Genomic DNA, 25,885 nt, shown 5'->3' on the forward strand with positions numbered 1-25,885 from the left:
ATCGTTAGTTCAACGACCTGGGATTTAACGATTAGTACACAAGGTAAGTTAGATGTTTAGTTTTAGTTCATTTTTAAACTATTAAGTCTACAATGAATATGAAGGCTCAAGTATGGCCTAAATACATGCATGCATGAATTCCTGCTGAGTTTTTTTACGTAGTTAACTGAGATTCTGGTGTAACAAAATTGTTTAGTGGTGCTGGTGCCGCATTCCGGCAAGCATTGATAGGGGTGTAGGGGTCCGATTGCACGCCGGTGTAAGTGTGTAATGATTGCCTGTAGCTGGGGCTATTATGTCGGAGGTATAATCTATTATTATTCCCGGAACATACAAGAAACATCGTACCTTCGTACCCGTTGTGATGTAGATACTCACGTCTCACGTCTTTATAATAATAATAACACGCGCTTATTTTCTTTGATGTATATGTATATGTAGGCAGATATATGAAGTTAAGTAATATCGAAGCTTAATACCTAATATTTAGCCTTTGAATATTGTTAAGATTCTCAGGAGATCTCCTAATATTTGTTTTGTTATTCTGAGATATCAGATACCCACACTTTTAAGATTATGTACTTTAAGGTGAAGTATCTGTCGACCGTGACGATCCACTATGTTTATAATGTAGGGTAGATAAGTATTTTATTTTTGTGTTCGGGATTTTTCTAAAGCGATGTGCTTTAATATATTTTGCGTGGCAATTAGGAAACTACATTCTCACGTGGCGCAGCTTCATGATTTACATGGCCTCCATCATTTTTGAATGAATGTAATTAAAACTTTTTAATATTATGTAATTTTTAACTTTCAAATATAATTATGTTCTCGCTCTTAAATTTCAACTGTTTAAGTTAGGTAATTGTACGTCATGCGATAACTACGTTTACACATTGTGCCTTTTGAGTATCTCGCCACGATATCGCGATTTTAGCTAGAATTTCCTGTGTTCGTCAAGATTCAACATCTGTAGGTACATAGTCACTGCAAAATAATTTTTTGCTCTTTTTGTGTACAAATAATTATTCTCATATAAGTAGCTAAAACAAATCTTCGGTCGCATCCAGCTGTTTTTAGGAATCGCCTGACCGATTATGCTACAGCTTTCAATTTACTTCGTTTTATTAGCATTAGAAAAAAAAGTAAACAATCTTGACGTGGATTTTTATTGAAAAATACTTTTAATACCTAAATAGTCTGTATCACTTTACTTACGAAACCAAAATAATGTAAATGATCATAAACAGCATTGTTGGTATATTCGCTGTGAATTATTTTTCGAAGTCTTTTCCTATAAAAGGACACGTCAAGGTTGTTTAACGTAAAATTGTAAGTCAAAGATAGTTAACCCCCCCTGCATACAAACAGTCTATATGTTACTGTAAAAGCCCGAAGTACGGTAAAACCTAGGATATACCGGTAAGACCTAGGTTTTACCGATGCCGATCGGTAAAAGCCCGAAATGTGAAATAATATATACAAGGCAATGGGGGTCAAATATCTCTGCAATTGACACTACATACCTACTTATAAAAATATCTACGTAATATGCGCAGAGCACGGATGGTTGACAAAAGAGTCACATAATTTTAAGAAGGAATTAATACATTTTTCGAGTGTATGTATGTATGTCTGTTTCTTTGTGGCCTCCTGTAGCCTAAACAGCTTGATGGATTTTGATGTATGAGGTATCGTTAGATTCGTCTTGATCACGGGAGTGTCATAGGATATTTTTTAGGGATAACTAAAAAGTAATAAATAAAAAATATATTATTATAAAAAAACAAAAATCCCAACTGCACACTAAAAAGAGGAAAACAAGCCCCATAAGAATATTGTTGTTGATGGTAAGTATCGCAGGCGGGGACCAACAGAGGGTTTTACTTATAGTCATATTGATTATTGGTTTTTAAGTTCACCTTTTAGCAGAACCTTACTTAGGTAGGTATTTTCGTTGGTGGCGATCAAGTTGGTCCCCGCCTGCGATACTTGCCATCAACAACAATATTCTTGTGGGGCTTGTTTTCCTCTTTTTAGTGTGCAGTCGGGTTTTTACTAAAATGATACTAAAATGGAGTAACTAAACAAAGTATTAACGACCTGTAGATTAATTTATACTGCGAGCTCTTGATATACATTTAAAGTATTTAAACTATCCATCATTTAGTGTTCCACTATTCCACCGATAATGACAACATAGTGCCTAGCCAAGATGCCAATCCTTTGCGCTACGACTACGTAACGCTATCTGTCTCTCTTTCGCACTAATATGACTGAGTGATAGAGAGACAGAAAGCATTTCGTAGTCGTAGCGCAAACGTTTGAATAGGCCCCCAGACCTCATAGATAGCGCTATTCTTATCGACTAGCTATTAAAATAAAAACAAAACACAAGCGACTAACATAAGCAGTCGCAGAGGACGCTGGGAAAGTCGAGTCTGTTTCTGTGACTTGTTTATTATTTGTTTCAATACGATAGTTATAACATAAACACATTTTTTTTGTAAATTTTCAAAGGATTTTATACCGTGAGTACCTAATATCTCATAATCATAATACTTTATTGCGACCATGGTAATATACCTAGATGTTACACAATATTATAAATAGTTTCACATGGGCCCTGTTAGGGCAAAGCAAGAACTTATGTACATATTAACACTAATAATATTATATCATTACAAAATAATCTTTAATATGTTATAATTAAGAAAAATCATTTGAAAAAAGATTATAATATAAATCATCCGTAAAATTCATCAATTAAAAATTAAATATCAACAAATCAATTCCACAATTCTTTATAAATTTTAGACAGACCAAAAATAACAAAACAAACAAACTTAAGATGCTTTCTCAAAATTAAGATGCGTTTTATTTATCGAGATAGTTAACATAAACACATTTCTTTTTTGTAAATTTTCAAAGGATTTCTTACCGTGAGTACCTATCTTAAAATTAAGATGCGTTTTATTTATCGAGAAGTCAATTTATAAAATTGGTAAAAAGGTTCCATTAAAGTCGTCTACTAATAGGTATCATGATTGAATCTCGTTTAAAACTTTTAAAAGACGGCACTTTTGTGATTATAGTCCCGTAGTTCAGAGATCGCGCGTATTTCGGATTTTGGAAGTCCGCGTTATTAGAGATTTGGTAGGCACCTTAGTTTCACAACAAAACAACTAATTAATTAACTTGCTGAGCGGGCCCCGCAGGCGCTCCCTCAAGTCATTAATGATTAATTTTCCTCACAAAATAACAGTGCACTCGTTTAAGTCATTTGGATTTATATATTTAATTGTGTAATAATTAAGTATGAAAGAGCGCAAGAACACTTGTACACCAATAGGCATAGCTACAGTCAAGTGTAAAAATATGGGTGTACACATCTTACTCAAAAATATGTCCCATAGAATCTTATTCCAGTGTAATAAGAGCGTAGTACCATATTTATGAGACGATTCTTTCTATACATATTTTTGCACTTGACTGTACCATAATGCACGGTAACTGATTGATGATAATACTATTACTTATTCTGTGTTTCTGGGTACCTACTTTATTAAGACGAAAGTGGAACACCAGTGCGAAATCGCCTTTTCATACAAAGTTAGTCCTCATTTTCCTCTTTGTATATTTATTTATTTAACTTTATTGCACAAGATATATACAACAATGTACAAATGGCGAACTTAATGCCAAATGTCATTCTCTACCAGTCAACCATAGGGCCAAACAGAGATACCTAGAATTGGTGCAGAGAAAAAAAAAATTAATGAATAAAAAAAAGCAAACCATACCTATAAACTACTAAAATAAATAATAACTATAAAGTACCACATATTTATAGAATACATACTATAAATATAATAATGATGGATATTATTCGAGCTCTTGTTTTAGCAAATGCTTACGTAACATCCGCTTGATAAAAGAAAACATATCAACATGATTTAATCTTTTTGACACAATTTGATGTAAATCAATCACAGCTAATACCCCTACGTTTGATTTTTTAGAATTTTTAATTATTATAAGAGTTAGGAGCATTTAAACATTTGTATAAAATCTGTTTTCGCTCCTAATTTTTATAATAATCAAAATATCTAAACAAGTCAAGTGTAGAGGTATAGCTATAGTTAAAATAGATCAAATTATGTAAAAATATTTTCTTTAATGTTCATACCCAGAGAGGAAAATGGGGACTACGTTTATATGGGGAAGCGGCCGTCCCCTTTCCTCTCAGGAGGGAAGAATAGCTTTGCGATCCTAACGAAATAACGGTACTTTTTCTATGAAATTTCCATTTTGGCAGAAAATGGTTTCTACTAACTAAATCTTGACAAATCACTTGATGATTTTGATGTCGATCGCTTCAACATAATATATTGTAGGTTTATAAGTTTCGCTTTGAAAACGTTTTTTTTTGTATTTCAAATCTTGAAAAAAAAAAGCCATTAACCTAGTTTTTTATTGTGTCTATAATATACTAAAAATCATGGAGAATGGAAAATATTTAGAAGTGGAAAAACATTTTCTCTTTTTGTATGGACGCGGGTACCTGAGCGGCTAACGGGAAAATCGAAATTCGTCAAATGCCCGCACATGCAATCTTAATGAATAGATGTTTTTACATGAAATTTACCTTATAGAGTTCCGCGTGTAATTAGGATAGTATAATGTTATACCTAGGTATTAATAAAACTATTGAACACAGCACGTTTGACATATTACTAATTATCGTGGGCATAAAACACTTGTGACTGTAAGTAGATTAACCCTTATTGCATATAATTTTATTGTTTTACTTCGTGATTTAGAATATTTAAATAATTATTCTTAAGAATTTCTAATATTTTCAATGTATTAACTAGCTTAAAAACAGAATTAACTGAGCAAATTACTTAATTTAACTACTCGTATGAGTGTCGCGAACCGATGGAAAAAAAGTACCTATCGAAAAACGCAGCTCGGGAATCCCTCCAACTCCAACATCGGAGACCGATAATTTGGTAAAGATAGCGGGTTGTAGTATATCTCGGCAGGCTAGGACCAGAATTGTCAAACGTTTGAAGAGAAGAACCGCCGTACAAATCTTAGTTATAGCAAATAGAAATCTCAAAGAGCCAAAAAGTTAATTTCAGAATTTATAATTTTTGGGCGTCTTGCAGAGCCGTAACTGCAGGTCCAAAAGTGAAAGTGCGGCGTTTAAAAATAAAGACGGCACAAATTTCTACATGATCCAATTTTACTATTCTGGGTAGGTAGATATAGTTCGTTTTTTAGCATTAGAAAAAAGGTAAACAATCTTAATGCTTTTTGAAAATTAGTTTATCAGTACCTGGGCGACCGAGCTTTGCTCGGTTATAACTATTTATTGTAATATGGTGGTGTATAGGTGATAATCTTAACTACATTTTTTTACTAAATTAAACTTGTCTAAAACAATAAAAATTAAAACATTATATACCTATAAACTTGAACATATAAAAAAAAAACAAAAGTTAGTTCACCGGGCGAGATTCGAACCCGTAACACTCGTTTAGCAGTCTGCGTCTTAACCCGCTGGACCAGACGGACAGTGGCCGGCAACACGAAATTAGCGACCATATTCTGCGTCGAAAGAAAAACGCATGAAAACTTGAAAACACGCGTTTTCCCAAACATAAGACTAATCTAGATCGATTGTATACCCCCAAAAACCCCCATATACCAAATTTCAGCGAAATCGTTAGAGCCGTTTCCGAGATCCCGGAAATATATATACATATATATATATACAAGAATTGCTCGTTTAAAGGTATAAGATATTATAATTGTTACATATTTGACTTATTTTTCAAAAGTGGTTTTTTAATAAAATATACGCCAAGATTCCTTACCTTCTTTCTAATGCTAAACAAAACGTATAGTAATAGTGTCTGTTGCTCGGATATTACCATAACTTTTGTGCTCGGAAATTTCGCACGTTCTAATTTTAGGAATTCGGTTTTAGGTACATAATGTTGGATTTGGAAAGACCGGCTTGTCCACTGGCATTTACCGCCAGTAAAGCCAATTAGGTTTCCTAATTTCCTTCGACGTGTTTATTATTCTTTAGGCGTGGGAGTGAGTGTGAACCCAGTCTGATCTAGGCATCTAGTACAAGTTACAACATACAAATTAGATAAAAATTAAAAAAAGGCTAAACTTAAAACAATACAAGGGGTGGCGAGACGCGGGACAGTATTAGAGTTGCCAACCATACTATACACCATGCACCGTGTTTTTATTGAATTTCATTAACTTCGGGGTATGGATAAGTGCGTTTAAGGAAACTATAAATAACAGGTAATAAAACAATGTTTTATTTTTTATAAAGAGCAATTAAATGTTGCATATAGAGTTGTTGTAACACGGGCATTACATTTAACTCAACCAAACAATTGAAAACGGACATATCAACGTCATTTCTAACACCGATTGTCCGAGGTAGTAATTACGTTTTGTAGCAAATGTAACTATAGTACTAAACACTAATCAATATGCAAACAGGCCCTAAGGTAAGTGTACACGTTCGTAAAGGCCATATCAGATAAAAATAAATTATGAATTATCTCCGAAATTGAGTTAATTAGAATACCGGTGTCTTTAATTGAGAAAGTTACGTATAAGCTCTAATTAATTTACTTAATTAATGCACCCTTGAAATTAACGAAAAAAAAACACGTTATATAATATAATATTCAACTATATTTTGACCTATAGGTACTCGTAGCACATAAAAATACTATATTTGATGGGTCCTTACGATGGGAAAGGATAAGGTTATTTTTAAGGTCAAAGAGCAGACAGAGTACATGCCTTATAGGCAACTTAGATCCCATGTGTATGATTTATGATTTTGTCAGATGATTGTCTATGTTGTGTGGTATTCCTTGGCCGGCCACCAAAGAGAATTTAAAATAGAGGTGTATTGTCAAAGAAAACTTTGTAGCGACGTAAATTTACTTCCACCTTTCGACACATAATTAAAACTTTTAGAATGCCATTTAACTTTGATCCTTTTCTTTCAATGATATGTGTTCTATTTGTTAAATATCAAAAAGTGGCGCCATCTTATTGATCAAATTAAAACTTAGAGACACAGTATCATATATTAACTAGTAAGAGGGAAAGTAAAAATACCTTGATGTTACAGATATGATCTGTGATTTTTAGACTGAGCAATCCTAATGGATGATCGATGAAGATAAAAGTACAGTGAGAATGTAGGGTACATTCCTACGTACAGTCAGCTGCAGCGAGAGCCCCCTGTATACAATTAGTCTGTGGGAGGGGGGGGGGGGGTGTCACCTCTCTCTGCATCTGACTCTACCTAGATCTGAAATATTCGTTTATCGTTTATTTAACTCACAGGTGACAACGACTACCCATCCGTAAAAGCATAGAGCCTCGAGTAAACATTAAAAGTTAACCTAACCCGATAATTGAACAAGCAACCAAAAATAATGAGTAACCTAAACTTACCGGTCTCGTGCCTCCGCCCGTGGACCGTGGACGTCCGAACTTTGAACCGGTTTTCTAACGAATGAGCGCATTATCAAATCTTAGAAGGGCTTTTCTTGTAATAGAGCCTTAGGCGAACTTTGTTTCAATTTAGAAGAAGTTCATTGACATATATATTACTTTGTATTAGGTACTTTGTGAGAGCGCACAAGATATTTTGTTGGGATATGTTTTAAAGGCCAGTCCAGACGGGACAATTTTCGGCCAATCTGATTAAATTGCCTGATCAAATCAGATGGCGTGGACGCAAAAATGAAATGTCCTTTTTAAATATATTAGTACTTGTACTATGTCTACCAAGTTTCTATAGGTATCCTGTATTTTATATACCAGCCTACCTTTCACTACCTTATTCTATTCATTTAAATCAAGGTAGGTTCATGTAAAGTACAGTCAACTAAATCAGTCAATTATTTTTGCACACCCCTGCACATGTCGGGTATCAATACATGCGTTTTAAAAGGTATGCATATTAATATATAAGAATGCTATAAAAACATTGCATACTACATCAGATAATGCGTAATTACATATAAGGCTTCTAAATACTTACCTATGTAATGGTTTAAGTGTAATACGAAGGGCAATTTGAATATCTTCAAGGGTTGTTAATAATCAAGGCAAAGAAACACTTTTTACAACTATTCGAAAAAAAAACTTCGATTGCTCTGCAGTCTTAGTGTCTCAACTCGATTGGGTACCTACAACCATGCTACAACCACTTACATTCTGTCTTATTTTCGGTTCTTAATAAAACGCTAAATGCCATAAACATCTAAATTACAAATCGATGTTATTAACAACAGTAAGTATGGTTCCTTATTATATTTTCAAGGAATGGTTGTTAAACAAATGAAATTTTGCAGATGTTGCTCCTCTTATTTATCTGCGGGGTATCCTTGACCCAAGCACTGGACAACGGGCTGGCGCTGACCCCGCCCATGGGCTGGCTCACTTGGCAACGATACCGGTGCCTCACCGACTGCACAACGTACCCTGATGAGTGTATAAGGTTCGCAGATGTTGCTATTATTCGTCTCATGAGGGGTATCAACGGCCCAGGCGTTTTACAGGGGTACCGGTGCCTCACCAACTGCACTACGTACACTGACGAGTGTATAAGATTCGCTGATGTTGCTCCTCTAATGCGGGGTATCCTTGACCCAGGCGCTGGAAAACGGGCTGGCTCACCTGGCAACGGTATCGGTGCCTCACCGACTGCAAAACGTATCCTGACGAGTGTATAACGAGTTTTTTTTTAGTTCTAGTTCTAGATTTAGTTCTAGTTTTATAATTAGTTTTAGTTTTACCAGGCTTCACTGAAAACCAGCGTCCCGTAGTGTGTCGTAAGACTAACTTCGGGACATCAAGCTAAGTGAATACCTTTTAGCGCAATTTTCTATGTACAATTAAATATTAATCTAAATTTTGTAACTTTTTGTGCTAATAAATATTTCTTATTCTTATCCTGAGGGTAAAAACGACCCAGGCGTTTTACAGCGATACCGGTGCCTAAGCCTAACCGACTGCACCACGTACCCTGACGAGTGTATAAGGTTCGCTGATGTTGCTACTCTAATGCGGGGTATCCTTGGCCCAGACGCTGGACAAGTGGCTGGCGCTGACCCCACCTATGGGTTGGCTCAACTGGCAGCGGTATACCGGTGCGTCACCGACTGCACCACGTACCCTGACGAGTGTTGCTACTGTTATCTACGGGTGTCAATGACCCAGGCATTTGTTTTACAATAAACAATGCAAGGACGAGGAATGTTTTATGCTTCAAACTGTTTTTTTTTTCATATATGTAGTGTTCTTCTTAAAAGCAAAGATCCGACTATTCCTTAACCTTACATATAATAAAATGATTCCAGTGAAAAACTGATAAAGCGCACAGCTGACACGATGGTGAGCGAAGGGTACCTAGAGGCGGGGTACGACTACATAGGCATCGACGATTGCTGGATGGAGAAAAACCGGAGCACCAACGGGAAACTCGTTCCAGACCGCGAGCGGTTCCCGAATGGCATGAAGATGCTTGGGAAATATGTACGTAAATCAATCTCATTCGTTATTCTTATTAGAAAGAAAGAAATAACGTTATTAGGTGGGTCAGGAAGTATTTTTGTTTGATTCTCTTCCAAAATTGTTACTATACATCCATCATGCGGAACTATAGAAGTTACTTAAAGGCGAATACATATTTTAAAAGAGGGGAGTGACTCAACTAATGATTACCCGACAGACCTTTATTGTATATTGGGTTGCGTGGTCTTCTTATTACATACATTACCTACATGGTGTCAGTCTATTGATTGAAAGAACCCGAATATAATTTGGCCAATTCGAGAAGGCAAAATGTCCCGTGGACTCTTAAATCTGGTAAGTCGGTATTTCTTCGATATTAGTTAGGTACATAGATGACCTAAAACGAATAAAGTTCAACCATATTTAAAAGACTACCTCCCAAACGAGACGAAACCGAATGAAGGTGGACAAATAATCCTAATGCCGTTTAAACATCACTTGACCTCATATTCGTAATAAAATAAAAATATATATAAACGTAACTTTCCTCAGGTTCACAGCAAAGGTCTAAAGTTCGGTATCTACCAGGACTATGGTACAAAGACGTGCGCAGGCTACCCTGGAGTCATGGGACACGAACAAACGGATGTGGACACCCTCGTCAGCTGGGGTGTCGACTACATCAAACTAGACGGATGTTATTCCAAACCGGAGGAGATGAAAACAGGTATCTCTTGATCTACAGCAAAGGCAAAGTTCAGGGCAGCTACCGGGAAAATCGAAATTCGTCAATTGCGGGCATTTTTCTCTGTCACTCGAATTACGTCTTACTAAGAGTAAAAGAGAAAGATCCCCGCAATTTGCGAATTTCGGTTTTCGCGGTAGGCCCCCCGGATCTAAGGATTACGGTATGAATGAAGACGTACGCGCGTTGTCCTGGAGTCATGGGAAACTAATAAACGGACGTGGACACCCTCGTCGGCTGAGACGTCGACTAGATCAAACTGGACGGCTGTTATTCTAGACCGGAAGAGATAAAAAAAGGTATGGATTTGATTACAGGATTTATTCGTACAATGTTTGAGTCGAGAATGACATACATATATGGCCATGTTTATAAATGTTGATAATGTGTGTAATAAGTTATTCACAGCGGAACCAGTAGGAAAGACATACTGCTGAAGCTATTTGAAATATTAGATGAAAAAGATATTACAGTAATCAAAAACATCTAAACGAACGAAGCTTAGAAGCACCTACTCCACCTAGGAAGTCTGGGAAGGCAATGTGTTGAAATATTTTATGATGCGATGCGCTGGACCGTCGATGCAAATTAAATTTATTGTTAAGCTCTTCTTATGCCTTGTTTGCAGGATATCCGGATTTCGGAAGGATGCTGAACAAGACAGGTCGTCCGGTTCTATATTCCTGTAGTTGGCCTGCTTATCTCGAGCCGGATAGTATTTTGGTGAGTACAGTCAAGAGGGTTCCATGCGGCTAAGTTTGTATTTCGCTTAATGATCCTAATACGTTGTGAAAAATGGCTGATGTGGTCGTCCTGTATAGAGCTAGAGTGCTGGATGCAGTTTTCAAAGGCTTAACTATCTTGAATATTGAACTAGCGTGACTATGACTCGGAATAAGAAATAATGGCAGCAGACTCTGCGATGTTCATTGATTCGCCAAGTTAGTTAAATTACTTATAAATGAATAAATAAATATTATAGGACATTATTACACAAATTAACTAAGTCCCACCGTAAGCTCAATAAGGCTTGTGATGAGGGTACTTAGACAACGATATATATATATAATATAAATATTTATAAATACTTAAATACATAGAAAACACCCATGACTCAGGAACAAATATCCATGCTCATCACACGAATAAATGCCCTTACCAGGATTTGAACCCGGGACCATCGGCTTCGTAGGCAGGGTCACTACCCACTAGGCCAGACCGGTCGTCTTATTAACTGTTCAATGACATATAATATCACATTGATCACTTTTGTCGTCCAATAGCCAAACTACACCGTGATCGCAGAGAACTGTAATCTATGGCGCAACTGGGACGACATTGAAGACTCCTGGCAGAGTCTCCTAGGCATCATGAACTGGTTCGGAGACAATCAGGAGCGCCTGGCGCCGTTCGCTGGCCCAGGACACTGGAATGACCCCGATATGGTACGCTTATGCTGACATAATTAATGTAAGGTCAGATGGGATAAGAAAGACATAGTTTATATCGGGGCAAGAGAAACCGTATGAGGAAAGTCCTTCGACGTAGGTGTATTAAAGTTAATTTTTTTATGTTTTTAATACATTTCCTACAAGTGTTTCTCTTGCCACATCTGGCCTTAATTAAATGAGGCCGTTGTATCTTTAATGAGAAAACTTCATTTACCTAGCTGTAATTATTTCAAATGTAAATTTTACTAATAGAAAGCCGTGATCAATTTTAAAATTAAAATATCAAATGGATGCATCTGCAGGATCGAAATCCTGTATTTTTTAACATAATATAATAACCGTGCGCCATCATAATTATAACCTGGCTTCCTCTTGCAGTGGTAGTACCTACCTACATCCTCTTACATAGACGCACTGTTTTTTCATTCATCAAGGGCACCTGTCTGTTAGAACCTATATATTAATTATATATGATGGTTCTAACAGACAGGCAGGCATTCAATATTCTCCATTCTGGAGGGAGTGGAGGGTATGAACGGCTGTGCCCGTCTTGCGACGTTACATCTGTGTCGTGTCGCAGTCCATCCCTGTGGGGTGGTCATTTCGCCGTCGTTTTGGTGTTTGCCTACTTTTACTACCGACTGTTATCGAACCTCGCGACTACCACTAGCCCGGTGATACCGTTTGAGCGGGGCCGGGTTTCGGGACCGCAGTAAGCGTTGACCTTTGCGTATTTAACCTCATTCCGTATTTTTTCCAGTTACTAGTGGGCAACTATGGGCTATCCCTGGACCAGGCGCGGGTGCAGATGGCGGTGTGGGCGGTGTTGGCGGCGCCGCTCCTCATTAGCGCGGACTTGTCTCGTATGCGGCCGGAGTTTAAAGAAATCCTGTTGAATAGAGACATCATCGCCGTCAACCAAGATCCGCTGGGGAAACAGGGGCTCAGAGTGTATAACGACTCGGTAATAACATACATGCTATTAAAAGTGGTAATATAAGCACCGCGTGCGACAAAAGGAGACAATATGAGATATTACGAAAAAATCTACGTAAAACTCATCTAACACATACTGAGGGCCTACCGCGAAACATGAAAATCGAAGTTTCGTTATCTGCCTGTCTATCACTCTTGCATATTCGAGCGATAAAGAGGCAGTTAACGATATTTTCGCGCTTCGAAATTTGACATTGATGTTTCACGCTCTAATAGCGTTTTTACTGGATACGACTACAAAGAAGTAAATATTTTAAAAGCTCCTTATTATATTTATTTATTCATTATTGAAATGAAAGACTTGATGCAATAGGGCACTCTCAGCAACTGATTTCCTCCAAGCATCATACCGACATCCGATATTGAATCGGACATTGTGATAACGCACCTAGAGTTTTTGTTTTTTTATGTTACGGGTTTTCAATCACACATTCGTCGCTTTTTAAAGCATCAAGGCACTAAAGATTATAATGTTTTCAGAAACACCACCGACAGATCTGGACTCGTCAGCTCTCCGACAACTCATACGCCCTGGCATTTGTGAGCACCCGCGTCGACGGGGTGCCTTACGCGGTGTCCTTTAGCCATGTTGATATGAAGATACCAGCGCAGAACTATAGAGTGCAGGTACTATGTTACGTATGATTGGTATGGTGCCCCTAGAAATCTATCTTCACCGGCTTGCCTAATTAATTTTAAGAGGCTTGAGCACTTTTCCTACAACTCGTGAAGACAAGGAAAGCCAAATTAGTTCTGACCTCTCTGAGGATATTTTTGACAAGTCACCACTGATGGGCAATAACCTTTGCTGGCTGATATGATAGTATAGCCTCCTGAGACTCAGGAGTAATGGTTTTGATATTGAATTTTGAACTCTTAGTTACTCTATAATAGTTCTGAATAGATTGTGGGTCAGGGTCTCAGGAGGATAGGAAAATACATAATCTGATCCTTTTATGGACCTCTGTGGATTACTGTCGAGGCTCATTACTACTTGTGATCTGCGTAGTTGGTTATTACTCATATTCCCTAAAATGGCAATACAGGACTGATTGCATCCAATAAGTGCTTATATAATTTGTGTACTAAGAAATAAGTATAGTCAACAATTACCTCTTGACCGTTTGTCTAAGTACCGATCACTTTTATCCTTAGGATCTTTATAACGAAGAAGAAGACCGAACGTTAGGCGCCGATGAGAAATTTACAACGCGAATAAATCCTACAGGTAAGCCATTTTGTGTTACTGGTGTAAGGGGATAAAAATGGATAAGTAATTTACTATGTATTATACTTATTCTACTCAGACGAAGTCACGAGCAGAGGTAGTCTTAAATAAATCGACCTTATCATAGCTAATCCTATAAAGTACCCGTAAGAAGTCTTGCAAGGTTTTTTTTTCAGGACAATCTTACACAGTTCAACCTAGCCCCAAACTAAGCAAAGCTTGCATTATGGCTAATAGGTGAAAAAAACATACTTAAATTGCTTAATACATATATATTTGCTAAGATACATGGAAAACATAACTCGGGAATAAATATTTGTGAAAAACACTAATAAATACCCTGAACGGGATTCGAACCCCGGACCTCGTGCTTCATTCGACTGTAGCGAATGGTTCGAGAAGTGGAATCTTGGGCGTTGAGAGGGTTTCAAGGCACGAGGGTCAAAATTTGTCTCTGTGTGAAACACAAAAATTTTCACCACACCAACGGGAGGAAAATACTAACTATGAAATAGGTACGAAAATAATCACACAAATGAACGGAATAAAAATGTCTCATTCAAAATCATCGTTTAAAAGTCAATTCCACCAGCTAACATAAGGACACAATTTGCATCTGATTACTTTTCTCAACATATGGATAAAATGCAACTTTCTCATTCGTTTTTGAACAATGAAGACGGTATTTATCAGTTGGTCGGGTGAAAAATAATATGTACTTGTTGGTTTGTTCTGGTAAAGTTAAAACAGTTTACCAGAGATTACGCTTGACTACATATAGGGAGTACAGGGGGGTAGGAACGAGAGGCATGGCACTCTGACAATGGCGTCCGAGGCCTCTAGCGTAGGTGAGGAGGGACATACCATACATTTTATGTACGATTTGATATGCTCCCCTGGCGACACCAAAGTTCTCTGATGGCTGAGATGGCTGAGATACGCGTCATGCTCGTGAACGGGTGCTGTTTGTGGAGACTGGTCTGTTTATTTTTGAGTATAATTACAGTGAGACACCTCAGTCGGTTCTCGTATGTTTCTTTTATCCTAATGAATGTTTTAATTATACGGAATTTTGACTCTTAGAGACTCTATACATCTCTAAGGATAATTTGATAAAAGTCTATGTTTAGTTCTGACATTTAGAGATATTTACACTTCTAAATAATTTTAGATTTTTTTATCTTTTTTTTATTATTATTGTATCTCCTCGGATTTCACGGGCCTATAAATCCCGGTCTTTTGATAGGCTTGCGTGGCGATATAGATCCAACACGTAGAGGCCCCTTGGAGAGCTTTAATGTCATGTAGAACGCCTGCTGGAACCCGTTCACAGGCGCAACAATAGACACCCATGAACCGGTCGCAGCAGGCATTGGGACTATTGTGGTAAAAATGAACAGTATATTATTATTATTATTATTTGAGTTATTTTTTGTAATTGTATTTTATACAAAATTGTTGATGTGCTTGTTTTTGCTTGTATGTAAATTCCATGTTGACGTGTAAAAGTGCCCTTGTGGCCTATTTGCTGAATAAATGTTGAAGTTGAAGAAGTTGAAGATAAATCGGTCACGGCACATTGGTGTAATTCGTGTCATCCACGATGACGCGCCGATTTGTCAAATCTAACCTTTAATATAATGTCATTACGAGTCAAGGCACGCGTCTTCGTGAATGACACGATCTATATTGTAATAAGAATTTATACACCTTGCAACAAATATATATATTATGCTATTTTCGTTAGAGGTATATTGCGGTAAGATTGATCGATTACACCTACTAGTTATCGATGCTGAAGCGTCAGCGATGAACTATTACTGTTTTAATCTTTTAGGGGTCAAGTTCTACAAATTTATTCCTGATGGGCAGTCGGAGGAAGATTCCAAGGACCCTGAAGAAGATACGCTGAAAAATATTAATATTAATGTTGATAATGACTTAGATAAAGATAAGACTGTTGTTGTTGTATAATAACTGTGTTTTTTTTCTTTGACACCAAGACTAGACCATTTAGATCCTACATATGTAACCGTTTATTCTTTATTCCATTCACAGGTACTAGAGGTAGAAATTAGTGTCAATATAAACGTAATTTATTTTCATATAAATTTAACATTTGTGCTAATGACATGCAGAGTTAGCTTGGTTCACTCTAGTTCTATCAGTTATATTAGTATGGCACTCTATGGTCTGCGTAAAGTATGCCAATAATACCTACTGTCCTTGCTCTAACGATGTCACCGTTAAGGTAACGGAGTGAAAGTCGAAGGAATTCTTCAATACACATCACTTTATTGGCCTAGCCACTGTTTGTTTACTGTCCAGTTAGATGTCGATTTTTCTAGCGGTTACAAAGCGGCCATACTAAAAATCCATGTAGGTAAACTAAAGAGTTAACCTGACTACGGCGATGAAAAAAAACCTCTTGCTCACTTAAGAACCCTAAAAACAACACTAACTGCCTTTTATTTATTTATTTAAGTTAAGGAGAACCAACAGGTTTAAACTTACAATAGGACAACAAGGTAATACAGAAAGCCAATTACAGGAACTCACAAGTAATAACTATGGAAAAGTTTAGTGGAAAAGAAAAGGTTTAAAGGTCGTGGTTAATTGATTTGTCAATTACTTTATCTAAGTAATTCATGTCTATTAACTTTTTTCTTATGCCTAAAAGGGTCATTGACTTCTACAAAATTGAGGTCATTGACCTAATTTTTGAGTTAAGTTGATCGAAATTACCAATTGACACATAAAACACTTGTGAGTCGAAGCTCAGTTTTACATCTTATCATTAAGTGTTACGGTTGTGATTCCCTTGACACATAAAGATAAAAAGTTATGACAGTAAATTAGAGCAATTTGATCCTTACCTAACCTACATGTCACTGTCAAATAGAATAAAAGTTTTTGTGCACTACACGTCTCCGTGATAAAATTTAGGATCATAACCAAATTACTGTTAAATTAAAATAAGTTGCACGTTTTTACATCATCCCATTTATGCAATTCATTCAACGTTACGTTCGCATCGTGCACCGGCGTAAATACTGTTATTGTTTATTCGCATAACGTGGAAGAAAGTTAACCGGTTAGTGTCGACCAGTGTCCCGTCCTCGTAGTAGGTCAATGGCGCGCCCCAGCCGGCTCCGGCTCGCGTGAGCTGCTGACGTCGCGCTCCAGCCGCGTTCGCGAGGCGCCCAGTCTCCCTCGCACCACCAACCGTTAACCGCGTCACGCGTCGCTCATTCCGACTTGCAATTCGCTTGACGATATTCGCATCGACGAAACACTGCCATAATGGGCGCGAAAGTGGAAAACGTCGGCATACTCGCTATGGAATTATACTTCCCGTCACAATACGTCGATCAAGTGGAATTGGAAAAATTCGACGGCGTTTCTACCGGCAAATACACGATCGGACTCGGACAGAGCAAAATGGGCTTCTGCTCAGACCGAGAAGACATACAGTCCTTGTGCATCACAGCTGTTCACCGGCTCATAGAACGGAACAATCTGAACCTTCATGACATTGGACGGTTGGAGGTGGGTACGGAGACCATTATAGACAAAAGTAAAAGTGTGAAAACATTCCTCATGACATTATTTGCCAAAGCGGGAGCCACAGATATAGAAGGAATTGATACAACAAATGCATGTTACGGTGGTACTGCAGCTCTCTTCAATGCAATTAACTGGGTGGAATCATCCTCATGGGACGGCAGAAAGGCTATAGTTGTGGCCGGTGACATTGCAGTGTATGGCAAAGGACCTGCGAGACCAACCGGTGGTGCTGGAGCAGTGGCCATGCTGGTGGGCCCAAATGCACCTTTAGTGTTTGACCGTGGTATAAGAGCTTCTTATATGACTCATACATATGACTTTTACAAGCCAGATCTTGCCTCAGAGTTCCCTTTTGTTGATGGCAAGCTATCTGTCAGGTGCTACCTCAGTGCTTTAGATAACTGCTATAATTTATTCTGTAAGAAGATGAGGAGGACTGACCCCGATTTTAAAGGATTGCTGAGTTTAGACGGCATGCTGTTCCATTCACCATACTGTAAGTTAGTTCAGAAATCCTTAGCTAGGGTCTGTTTTAATGACTTTTTAAATACCCCTGAAGAAGACAGGGAGAAGCAGTTTCCGGGGTTATCAGAGTTCAGTAACAGAAAATTGGAAGAGACTTATTTTGACCGTGATGTTGAAAAGGCTTTCATGACATACAGTCAGCAGTTGTTTGATGAGAAAACAAAGCCATCTCTGTATATAGCTCGCAATGTTGGCAACATGTACACTCCATCGTTGTATGGAGGCCTGGTATCCTACCTCATTAGTAAATCACCTGAAGAGTTAATTGGGAAGAAATTTGCCTTATTCTCTTATGGTTCTGGTCTAGCATCTACAATGTTTTCTATCAACATCTGTAATGATATGAGTGCTGGGTCCAAGTTGGAGAAGCTTATCACTTCCCTACATGACACAGTTTCCTACTTAGATAAGAGAGTGAGTGTGGAGCCTAGTAAGTTTTCGGAACTCATGGAAATCAGAACAAAGAATTACCATACAGCACCATATGAACCGAGTGGGCCCATAGATGTACTGTTCCCTGGTACATATTACCTAGTTAATACTGATGAACAGAGAAGACGCACATATGAGAGGAAGGCTTAGTGTATTCATTGTAGTGTTTTCTTGTGTTTGGTGAGGGATTAGGTGATGTGGGATTTTTACAACTTGGGTATTGAACTACCTTAAATATATTGGAATTTGTCATTTTGTTAAAGTAACTGCATGTAACTATGGTGCTCTGCAAAACTGCAAAATGGATATTTTGTTGAATCAACAACTTGGATACCTATGCTAATTTTCCTGTTGAAAGTCCGTTTGAGTTAGTACTATGAATGTCACATCCTTTATTTGTATGCAAATTATTAAAAATCAATATTAAGTATCTTGTAAGTATTAGCTGATGTTTTTATTGAATTTGAAATTATAGTGTTTATGTTTAACAATATTAAATTTGTTGTTAAAATCAGTGTGCAGGTTTTTTGCAGTCAAACTGCTTAGTCTCCATTTGATTGTAATATTTATGTTTGTTAATTTATTTATTACTGAAATAGAAATTTGAAACTTAAGTGTGTTTATTTTTAAACGTCGAGGTGACGTATATGGGAACTCCGTTCGTATTGTTTGAGGGGTTAAAATGGGTTAAAGTACCAAAGGTGCTGAGCGGTTTTGCTTCTCAAAGATCAATATGATATTTATGCAAGAAGTTTATATTGTAACTTTGGATTACCATTTAGGTAATGAATTAATGTTAGAGTAAAAACAATCTTAAAATAAACCTGAATTTAAGTATCGATTAGGGTTTATTGGGGGAGGAAGATGTTAAATCTTTAGTTACTCGAGCGTCGTAGCTCGTCTGCAGATTTATTAAAATGCATTGACATAATATAGCCGGTCCAACAACTTTGTCAGTAGAAAAAGGCGCGAAATTCAAATTTTCTATGGGATGATAACCCTTCATGGCTACATTTTTTTTAATTTGCCGATTTTTTACTGACTGAAAAGGCTTGACAGACTTTATCTAAGGACGAGAATAAGAATGGAGCCAGTACAGCGGTGTCACACACACGCATACGAGTTCGAGCCAATCGTGCAATGTAACGCCACAACGCGAATGAGAGTGACGCCACTGAACTAGCCCGACACTGACGCTTAGTGCCCGTAAGGCCCGTCCTTATTTATTTGTCAATGTTAAAATGTAAATAAAAATAATCACTTGAGCACATCAGATATTGGTAGTATCAGTCACGTAAGATGTCTCTGATAACAAGGGTATGTTAATCTGCCGACTGTTCATACGAAAGGGTAGAAAATTAGGAAAAAAAATACTAGAGCGCGTCAGATATTCAAAGAGGATGTTTGTGCTCCCATTCGAAAGACTGACGATTCGGAAGTGACATGTGACGCAAACTTGTAGTGAATTTTTAAAGATGTAAAATAAACCGCCATTTTGAAATAGCGTGCTCGAGCTGTATTCTGACGGTTTGTTGTTAGGGTTCCGTACCCAAAGGGTCAAACGGGACCCTATTACTGAGACATCGCTGTCCGTCCGTCTGTCTGTCACCAGGCTGTACCTCATGAACCGTGATAATTAGCCAGTTGAAATTTCTACAAATTATGTATTTCTGTTGCCGCTATAATAACAAATACTAAAACCAGAATAAAATAAATATTTAAGGGGCCTCCCATACAACAAACGTATTTTTTTGACGTTTTTATAGATAATGGTACAGAACCCTTCGTGCGCGAGTCCGACTCGCACTTGGCCGGTTTTTTATAAAAAAATGGCACGGAACCCTTCGTGCGCGGGTCCGACTCGAACTTGGCCGGCTTTTTCTTTTCATTTTTAAGATAGTTTCTAAAATTCTTGTATCATTCTTTTATATTTAGCTACTTTTTTGTGCCTAAAAACTGCGTCAAATGCCGTGAAGTAGACTAAAATCGAACGACACGGTCAAGAGATATCACTCGGAAATAGCGGGAAGTTTTAGAAATGAATTCTATTTTTTTTAATGGTCATCGTTATTATACATCAACCAGATCCATTGGGTCGTCAATATTTAGGGTTGTCATACGTCCCGTATATACGGGACTGTCACCGCGTATTTAAGTATAGCGTCCCGTATTTTTACCCGTTCCGTTTTTGTCCCATATATCAATGCCGCTGTAGAATACGTATATAAATATCCCGTATCCGTTCCGAATAATTATGGCAACCTCCATATGACAAGCAAGAAATAGTTATTACACTTAGGGGAACAGTGTATAAGACGGGGATGCTAAAGTAAAACAGTAAAAATATGGAGAATAAAAAGTACCATATTTATTGTTTATTGATAGCAGATACATTAATAAATAAAGTTCTATTTGGCAACAGATTCGTCCTTACATTAGTAAGAGACAGCATAAATCGCTGTCGAACTTCGGTTTTTTAGGAAGTGTCATTTCTGTACAATAGTACTATTATTTATTCTGTGCCCGAACCCCATTTTTCAAAAAAAACAATAATAATTATTATATTGTAGATTTATTTTATTGTAACTCTACAATACACAAGACACGACTAGGGTTTCTGCTCGAGAAATCTCGAGAAATTTGTCCTTCGTCGGGGCGGGAAAAAAAAACTCAATGCCTCGAGAACTCGAGAAATAAATCTCTTGTTATAAGTAAAAAGAAAACATGCGTATAACATGTGATGTGTCTATAGTGTACTTCTTTAGGTAGGTAAATAATGTAAGATTTTTTTTTACATTTTCAGATACTTAATTGTGTAAAAATCGTACAGACAGACGGACATGACGAATCTATAAGGGTTCCGTTTTTTGCCATTTGGCTACGGAACCCTAAAAAGTGCCTTGATCCATCCCCTATCGTTCTGGCTTCAACAGATTTTCATATTGTGTATCTTTTGAACTGCTACCCTTAGATGTGTAAAGAATTCGTCTCGTTTCATTTCTATGCTTCCTTTTTTTAGCATTAGAAAAAGGTTTACCAATCTTGACGCGTCTTTTTTTTTAAACGCTTTTAATACATTCGTATCTATTACTTATGAAAGAAAATTATGTACATAATCGTATATGATTTATTTATTTATTTTATAATTGTTACACATTTGTCTCGACTTATTTTTCAATAAAAAGAAACGTCAAGAACGCTTTTCTAGTCTCTTCTAATATACCTAACAAACTTATTACCTAAAGCACTTGAGGATAATAATAGACTTCGCACTTGTAACCGATATCATACCGATCCACTTGGCACATTGTAATGATACTCTTTATTTTGCTTATGTTAATAAGATAGGAATTATTGTTAATTTCAAGTAAATACATATATGACGCAAACTACCTATATTACTTGCTAGTCATATCTCATATCAGTTCTATTTACCAGACCTTCCAGACATCTTACGTCAATGCGTGTACGAGACAATAGAAGTATTGATCTACGATTATCTGTAGTTTACATGAGTCTCACGGTCAGAACAACTTTGGGTCAAATGTCATATTGCCGGGTGTTAATTGCCTTCTATCTATTATCTACATAAAGACATACTAACCGTTGTATACTCGTATATTTATGGAATAAGAGATGGAATATATAAACTTTGAAGTGCCTCGTAGTAGACAGTTAGAAAACGTGGTCATTACTTTTTTGCAGAAATTGTCCTGACCCTGTAACATGGCAAACATGCATGGAGCAGCCACCGTGCGCACTGGCCGGTGATAAAAATAAATACCCTTTTCGCTCGTCTTTTGTTTATACTGGCGAATTTTTCTCTGGAAATTGTATAACACAACCTAGGTATATTTCATTTATTTAATGTGACTTGATACTTATGATTTACGTTAGAAGTTAATAATATGTGGGCTGCCTCTAATGCAGTCCTTACTTCTTCTCTTAGTCTTGAGAGTCTTGAGACACACGAGTGCCGCTGCTTATTTACCTGATTTTATTGCTGTTGAAGTTTTCCTCTGTGGGGTGAGACATACAAAGACATCCGAAGCCGCATACGTTCGGTTCCGAGTTGCCTCAAGATCTACGGACGTTGGCCAGTGACTATCTTTTCAGGTTAGGAGGGCGTTATATTATACCCTGTGGGATATTTTAATATTCTAAACCAAAGGCTAAGAAACTTGCAGATAGCTTTCGATCGGTTAAAGAAAGGAAAGCTTTATTTCCTTCACTATCGTTTTCGTTGACTATCTAATCGTCATCTTCAAAGTATGCGAGTAGGTAGTACATAGGTAGGTAATATTATAATATACTTAGATAGGCAGGTGGTTTTTATAGCACATTGGTAGCATACGGCCTGTCGCCTGCCTGATGGTAAGCGGTCACCGTAGCCACTTCAGACGCTTGCTACTCGAGGGGTGTATCACAGTACCACACGCGTTGCTTTCTTCTTCCTAGCGTTTGTCCGGCTTATTGCCACGGCTCATGGGGGCCTGAGGTCCGCTTGGCAACTAATCGCAAGAATTGGCGTAGGCGATGATAGTTTAGATGCTATTTTAAACTAAAAAAACCGTCAGCCGGTTCTATCGCGTTGGAATGACCGTCAGCTGTAAAATGAACATGTAAAAAATATGCGCCTTACCACTTTTGTGCAGCAAAGTATGCGTAATGTGTAAATTGCGTAATCCGTTGATGGCTTTTCAGGCGTTTACGCCTGATGAAATGCTACATGCAGTTTCATGATTTGTTATTGCTATCATAAAATGTATAGCGCTTATTTTTTACATGTTCATGCGACCAGCTGATGTTTTTACCACCGCGATATAACTGGCTGACGATTTTTTTAGTTAACAACAGCATCATTTGACAAAGTATCAAAGCGGAGGCGATGACATTTTTTTTTGTTTTACGTGTTTCGGTGCCTGCCATTCCTCAACCCACCAACGGAGCGGTAGCTGACGTCCACGAGGGTTCATCATACCTAGCCGTTAACCACTACACGACTTTTTAGCCGGGAGGCGATTGGTCATGGAAATTGTTCCTGGCCCGCGGTCTACTACTAGCTAGCTAAGTTACCAACGTTGTGTGTGTGTGTGTGTGTCTCTCTGTGTGTGTGTGTGTGTGTGTGTGTGTGTGTGTGTGTGTGTGCGTGCGTGCGTGCGTTCGTACGTGCGTGCGTGTGTGTGTGTGTGTGCCACGCGCGTTGCCGAACCTTTAAAATGCTGTATATTCCTTTTTGTTTAACCCATACTATAGTACCTTGAGAAAATTTGCGCAGGGAGCTCATTCCACAGCCTGAGCTTTCGCGGGAAAACATCCTCCCAACCCAACCCAATAACTGCCCAATAACTTTATTTCTAGCCACTGAATCGCTATCTGAAGGTTGTCTGGAAGAGATCGCTTTTTAGCGATAAGTCCGCCTGTTGTTACCTACTAACTTATGTCCTTTTTTTTGTTTGTAACATGTATTTTTCTTTGTAGTGCACAATAAAGTATTTTATTATTATTATTATTTGTATGTCTTTCCATAACTCGGGACCATGGGGACCCGGACCTTTGGGAGGCATGCGTGGGGCCGAAGCCAACAGCGCAGAGGCCCTTTTAGACAAATTTGATGTTATGTAATACACCAGCTAGAACCCATTCCCGGGCACAAATAGATACCCGTAAATCGGTCCCAGCTGGTGTTGGGGCTATTGTAAATAAAGTGGAGAAGAGGGCCGGTTATGGTGTTGAACTTTGGCTGGTCAAAAGATTGGGCTATTGTAAAGAGATCCGGACACCTGCCATAACAATGCTTAAACACGTTATCGAGGCAGGCGGTGACTTGCCGCTGACTAGATGGGCCCCTGAAACTGCCGTCGTAAAGACAACCAGGAGCAACACCGGTGTGAGCGGCTCAGGGGTGTCGAGAGGTGTGCGCCGCTTTCTACCCAGTGGCTGATAACAGCCACTGTGCCAACTCGCGTCTTATGCATCTTTCACTTCCACCCCCGGAGCATAGCTCTAACAATTCCTCTCTGGACGGCCAATGAAGGCAAGCCAGAGCTGAGAGTCCTGCCGGTCCCCTTGGGGTCCACTCCGACCGACGAAGACACGCCGGAGACGGAGACCCTGACCGACTCTCGGGAACACTCGGGTCCGTGGGGTCGTTACTCCCCATCAGCTCGCCACAAGCTGCCCTGCGGGCTTATTATTATTATATCTCCTTGGATTTCACGGGCCTATAAATCCCGGTCTTTTGATAGGCTTGCATGGGGATATAGATCCAACACGTAGAGGCCTCTTGGAGAGCTTTAATGTCATGTAGAACGCCTGCTGGAACCCGTTCACGGGCGCAACAATAGACACCAATGAACCGGTCGCAACAGGCATTGGGACTATTGTAGTAAAGTGAACAGTATAACGGTCTATGGATTGAAGTTTGGGAGGACAATGAGACTGGGTTATTGCAAAGACGTCCGGACACCTGCCATAACAATGTTTTCACTAGTTATCGAGGCAGGCGGTGACTCGCCGCCCACTAGATGGGCCCCTGAAAATGCCGTCGTGAAGACGACCAGGAGCAACACCGGTGTGAGCGGCTCAGGGGTGTCGAGAGGTGTACGCCGCTTTCTACCCAGTGGCTGATAACAGCCACTGTGCCAACTCGCGTCTTATGCAAGTTTTCACTTCCACCCCTGGAGCATTTAGCTCTAACGTCTCCTCTCTGGACGGCCAATGAAGGCAAGCCAGAGCTGAGAGTCCTGCGGGTCCCCTTGGGGTCCACTCCGACCGACGAAGACACGTCGGAGACGGAGACCCTGACCGACTGTCGGGAGTACTCGGGTCCGTGGGGTCGTTACTCCCCAACAGCTCGCCACAAGCTGCCCTGCGGTTTTATTATTATTATTATTATCCTCTAAAACCGCACAGTCCCAAACCCAGTGTTGGCAGTGCAAATTGAACCGTAAGTTGTAATCGTTTACGGTTCAATTTGTAATGCTTACTGGTCAATTGCAACACTGTCGCAACCATTTAGGTTGCAGGGTGTGAAGTTGAAATCCAAATCGACAACCATTGTGCCTATTTTGCGTGAAACGAGGTAGCGCTACCTGACCACCTCAGCTCCTCCACGAAGCCTAGCAATGTTTTCAGGTTGCTAACTGTCTCTCTTAGTGTGCACGGAGTATTTGCTCCTGTATACTTCTACCTGTTTGCAGTCTAGGAGAAGAGAGAGAAATATTCATATCAAGTATTGCTTATTAGATTACCTACTTATAAGTAACATATATTTAACCCCACATTCCCATAAGTGTAATATTTATAAGCTAATTACTAATTATTATTTTAATATACCAGACGCGCGTGTTTGTTTGCACT

The 25,885-nt window shown here is 38.5% G+C and overlaps 2 protein-coding genes across 3 annotated transcripts; both read left to right on the top strand.

The window, feature by feature from the left end:
* Window positions 1-10: 10 nt before the first annotated feature.
* On the top strand, window positions 11-15,976 carry LOC133527718 (alpha-N-acetylgalactosaminidase-like). 2 transcript variants are annotated; one of them, XM_061864865.1, is made up of 10 exons: window positions 11-43; window positions 8,418-8,563; window positions 9,426-9,600; window positions 10,132-10,306; window positions 10,953-11,047; window positions 11,608-11,769; window positions 12,536-12,739; window positions 13,252-13,398; window positions 13,927-13,999; window positions 15,837-15,976. In XM_061864865.1, the coding sequence occupies exons 2-10, from the start codon at window positions 8,418-8,420 to the stop codon at window positions 15,971-15,973; spliced, it is 1,314 nt and encodes a 437-aa protein (XP_061720849.1). In that variant the 5' UTR covers window positions 11-43; the 3' UTR covers window positions 15,974-15,976. The 2 variants fall into 2 exon arrangements, with proteins under 2 accessions (XP_061720849.1, XP_061720848.1); XM_061864864.1 differs by lacking the exon at window positions 11-43 and adding an exon at window positions 59-2,531.
* A 930-nt stretch (window positions 15,977-16,906) lies between these two features.
* LOC133527717 (hydroxymethylglutaryl-CoA synthase 1) lies at window positions 16,907-19,137 on the top strand. Its single transcript, XM_061864863.1, has one exon. The coding sequence runs from the start codon at window positions 17,303-17,305 to the stop codon at window positions 18,671-18,673; it is 1,371 nt and encodes a 456-aa protein (XP_061720847.1). The 5' UTR covers window positions 16,907-17,302; the 3' UTR covers window positions 18,674-19,137.
* The last annotated feature ends 6,748 nt before the right edge of the window (window positions 19,138-25,885 follow it).

The sequence above is a fragment of the Cydia pomonella genome, chromosome 18 (assembly GCF_033807575.1).
Source record: "Cydia pomonella isolate Wapato2018A chromosome 18, ilCydPomo1, whole genome shotgun sequence".
NCBI lineage: Eukaryota > Metazoa > Arthropoda > Insecta > Lepidoptera > Tortricidae > Cydia > Cydia pomonella.

Coding starts and splice junctions, on each gene's coding strand:
- LOC133527718 (XM_061864865.1), top strand. CDS start 8,418: ATGTTGCTCCTCTTATTTATCTGCGGGGTATCCTTGACCCAAGCACTG. Junction 11,048..11,607: donor TCGAGCCGGATAGTATTTTG/GTGAGTACAGTC, acceptor GTCGTCCAATAG/CCAAACTACACCGTGATCGC. Junction 12,740..13,251: donor TCAGAGTGTATAACGACTCG/GTAATAACATAC, acceptor TAATGTTTTCAG/AAACACCACCGACAGATCTG.
- LOC133527717 (XM_061864863.1), top strand. CDS start 17,303: ATGGGCGCGAAAGTGGAAAACGTCGGCATACTCGCTATGGAATTATAC.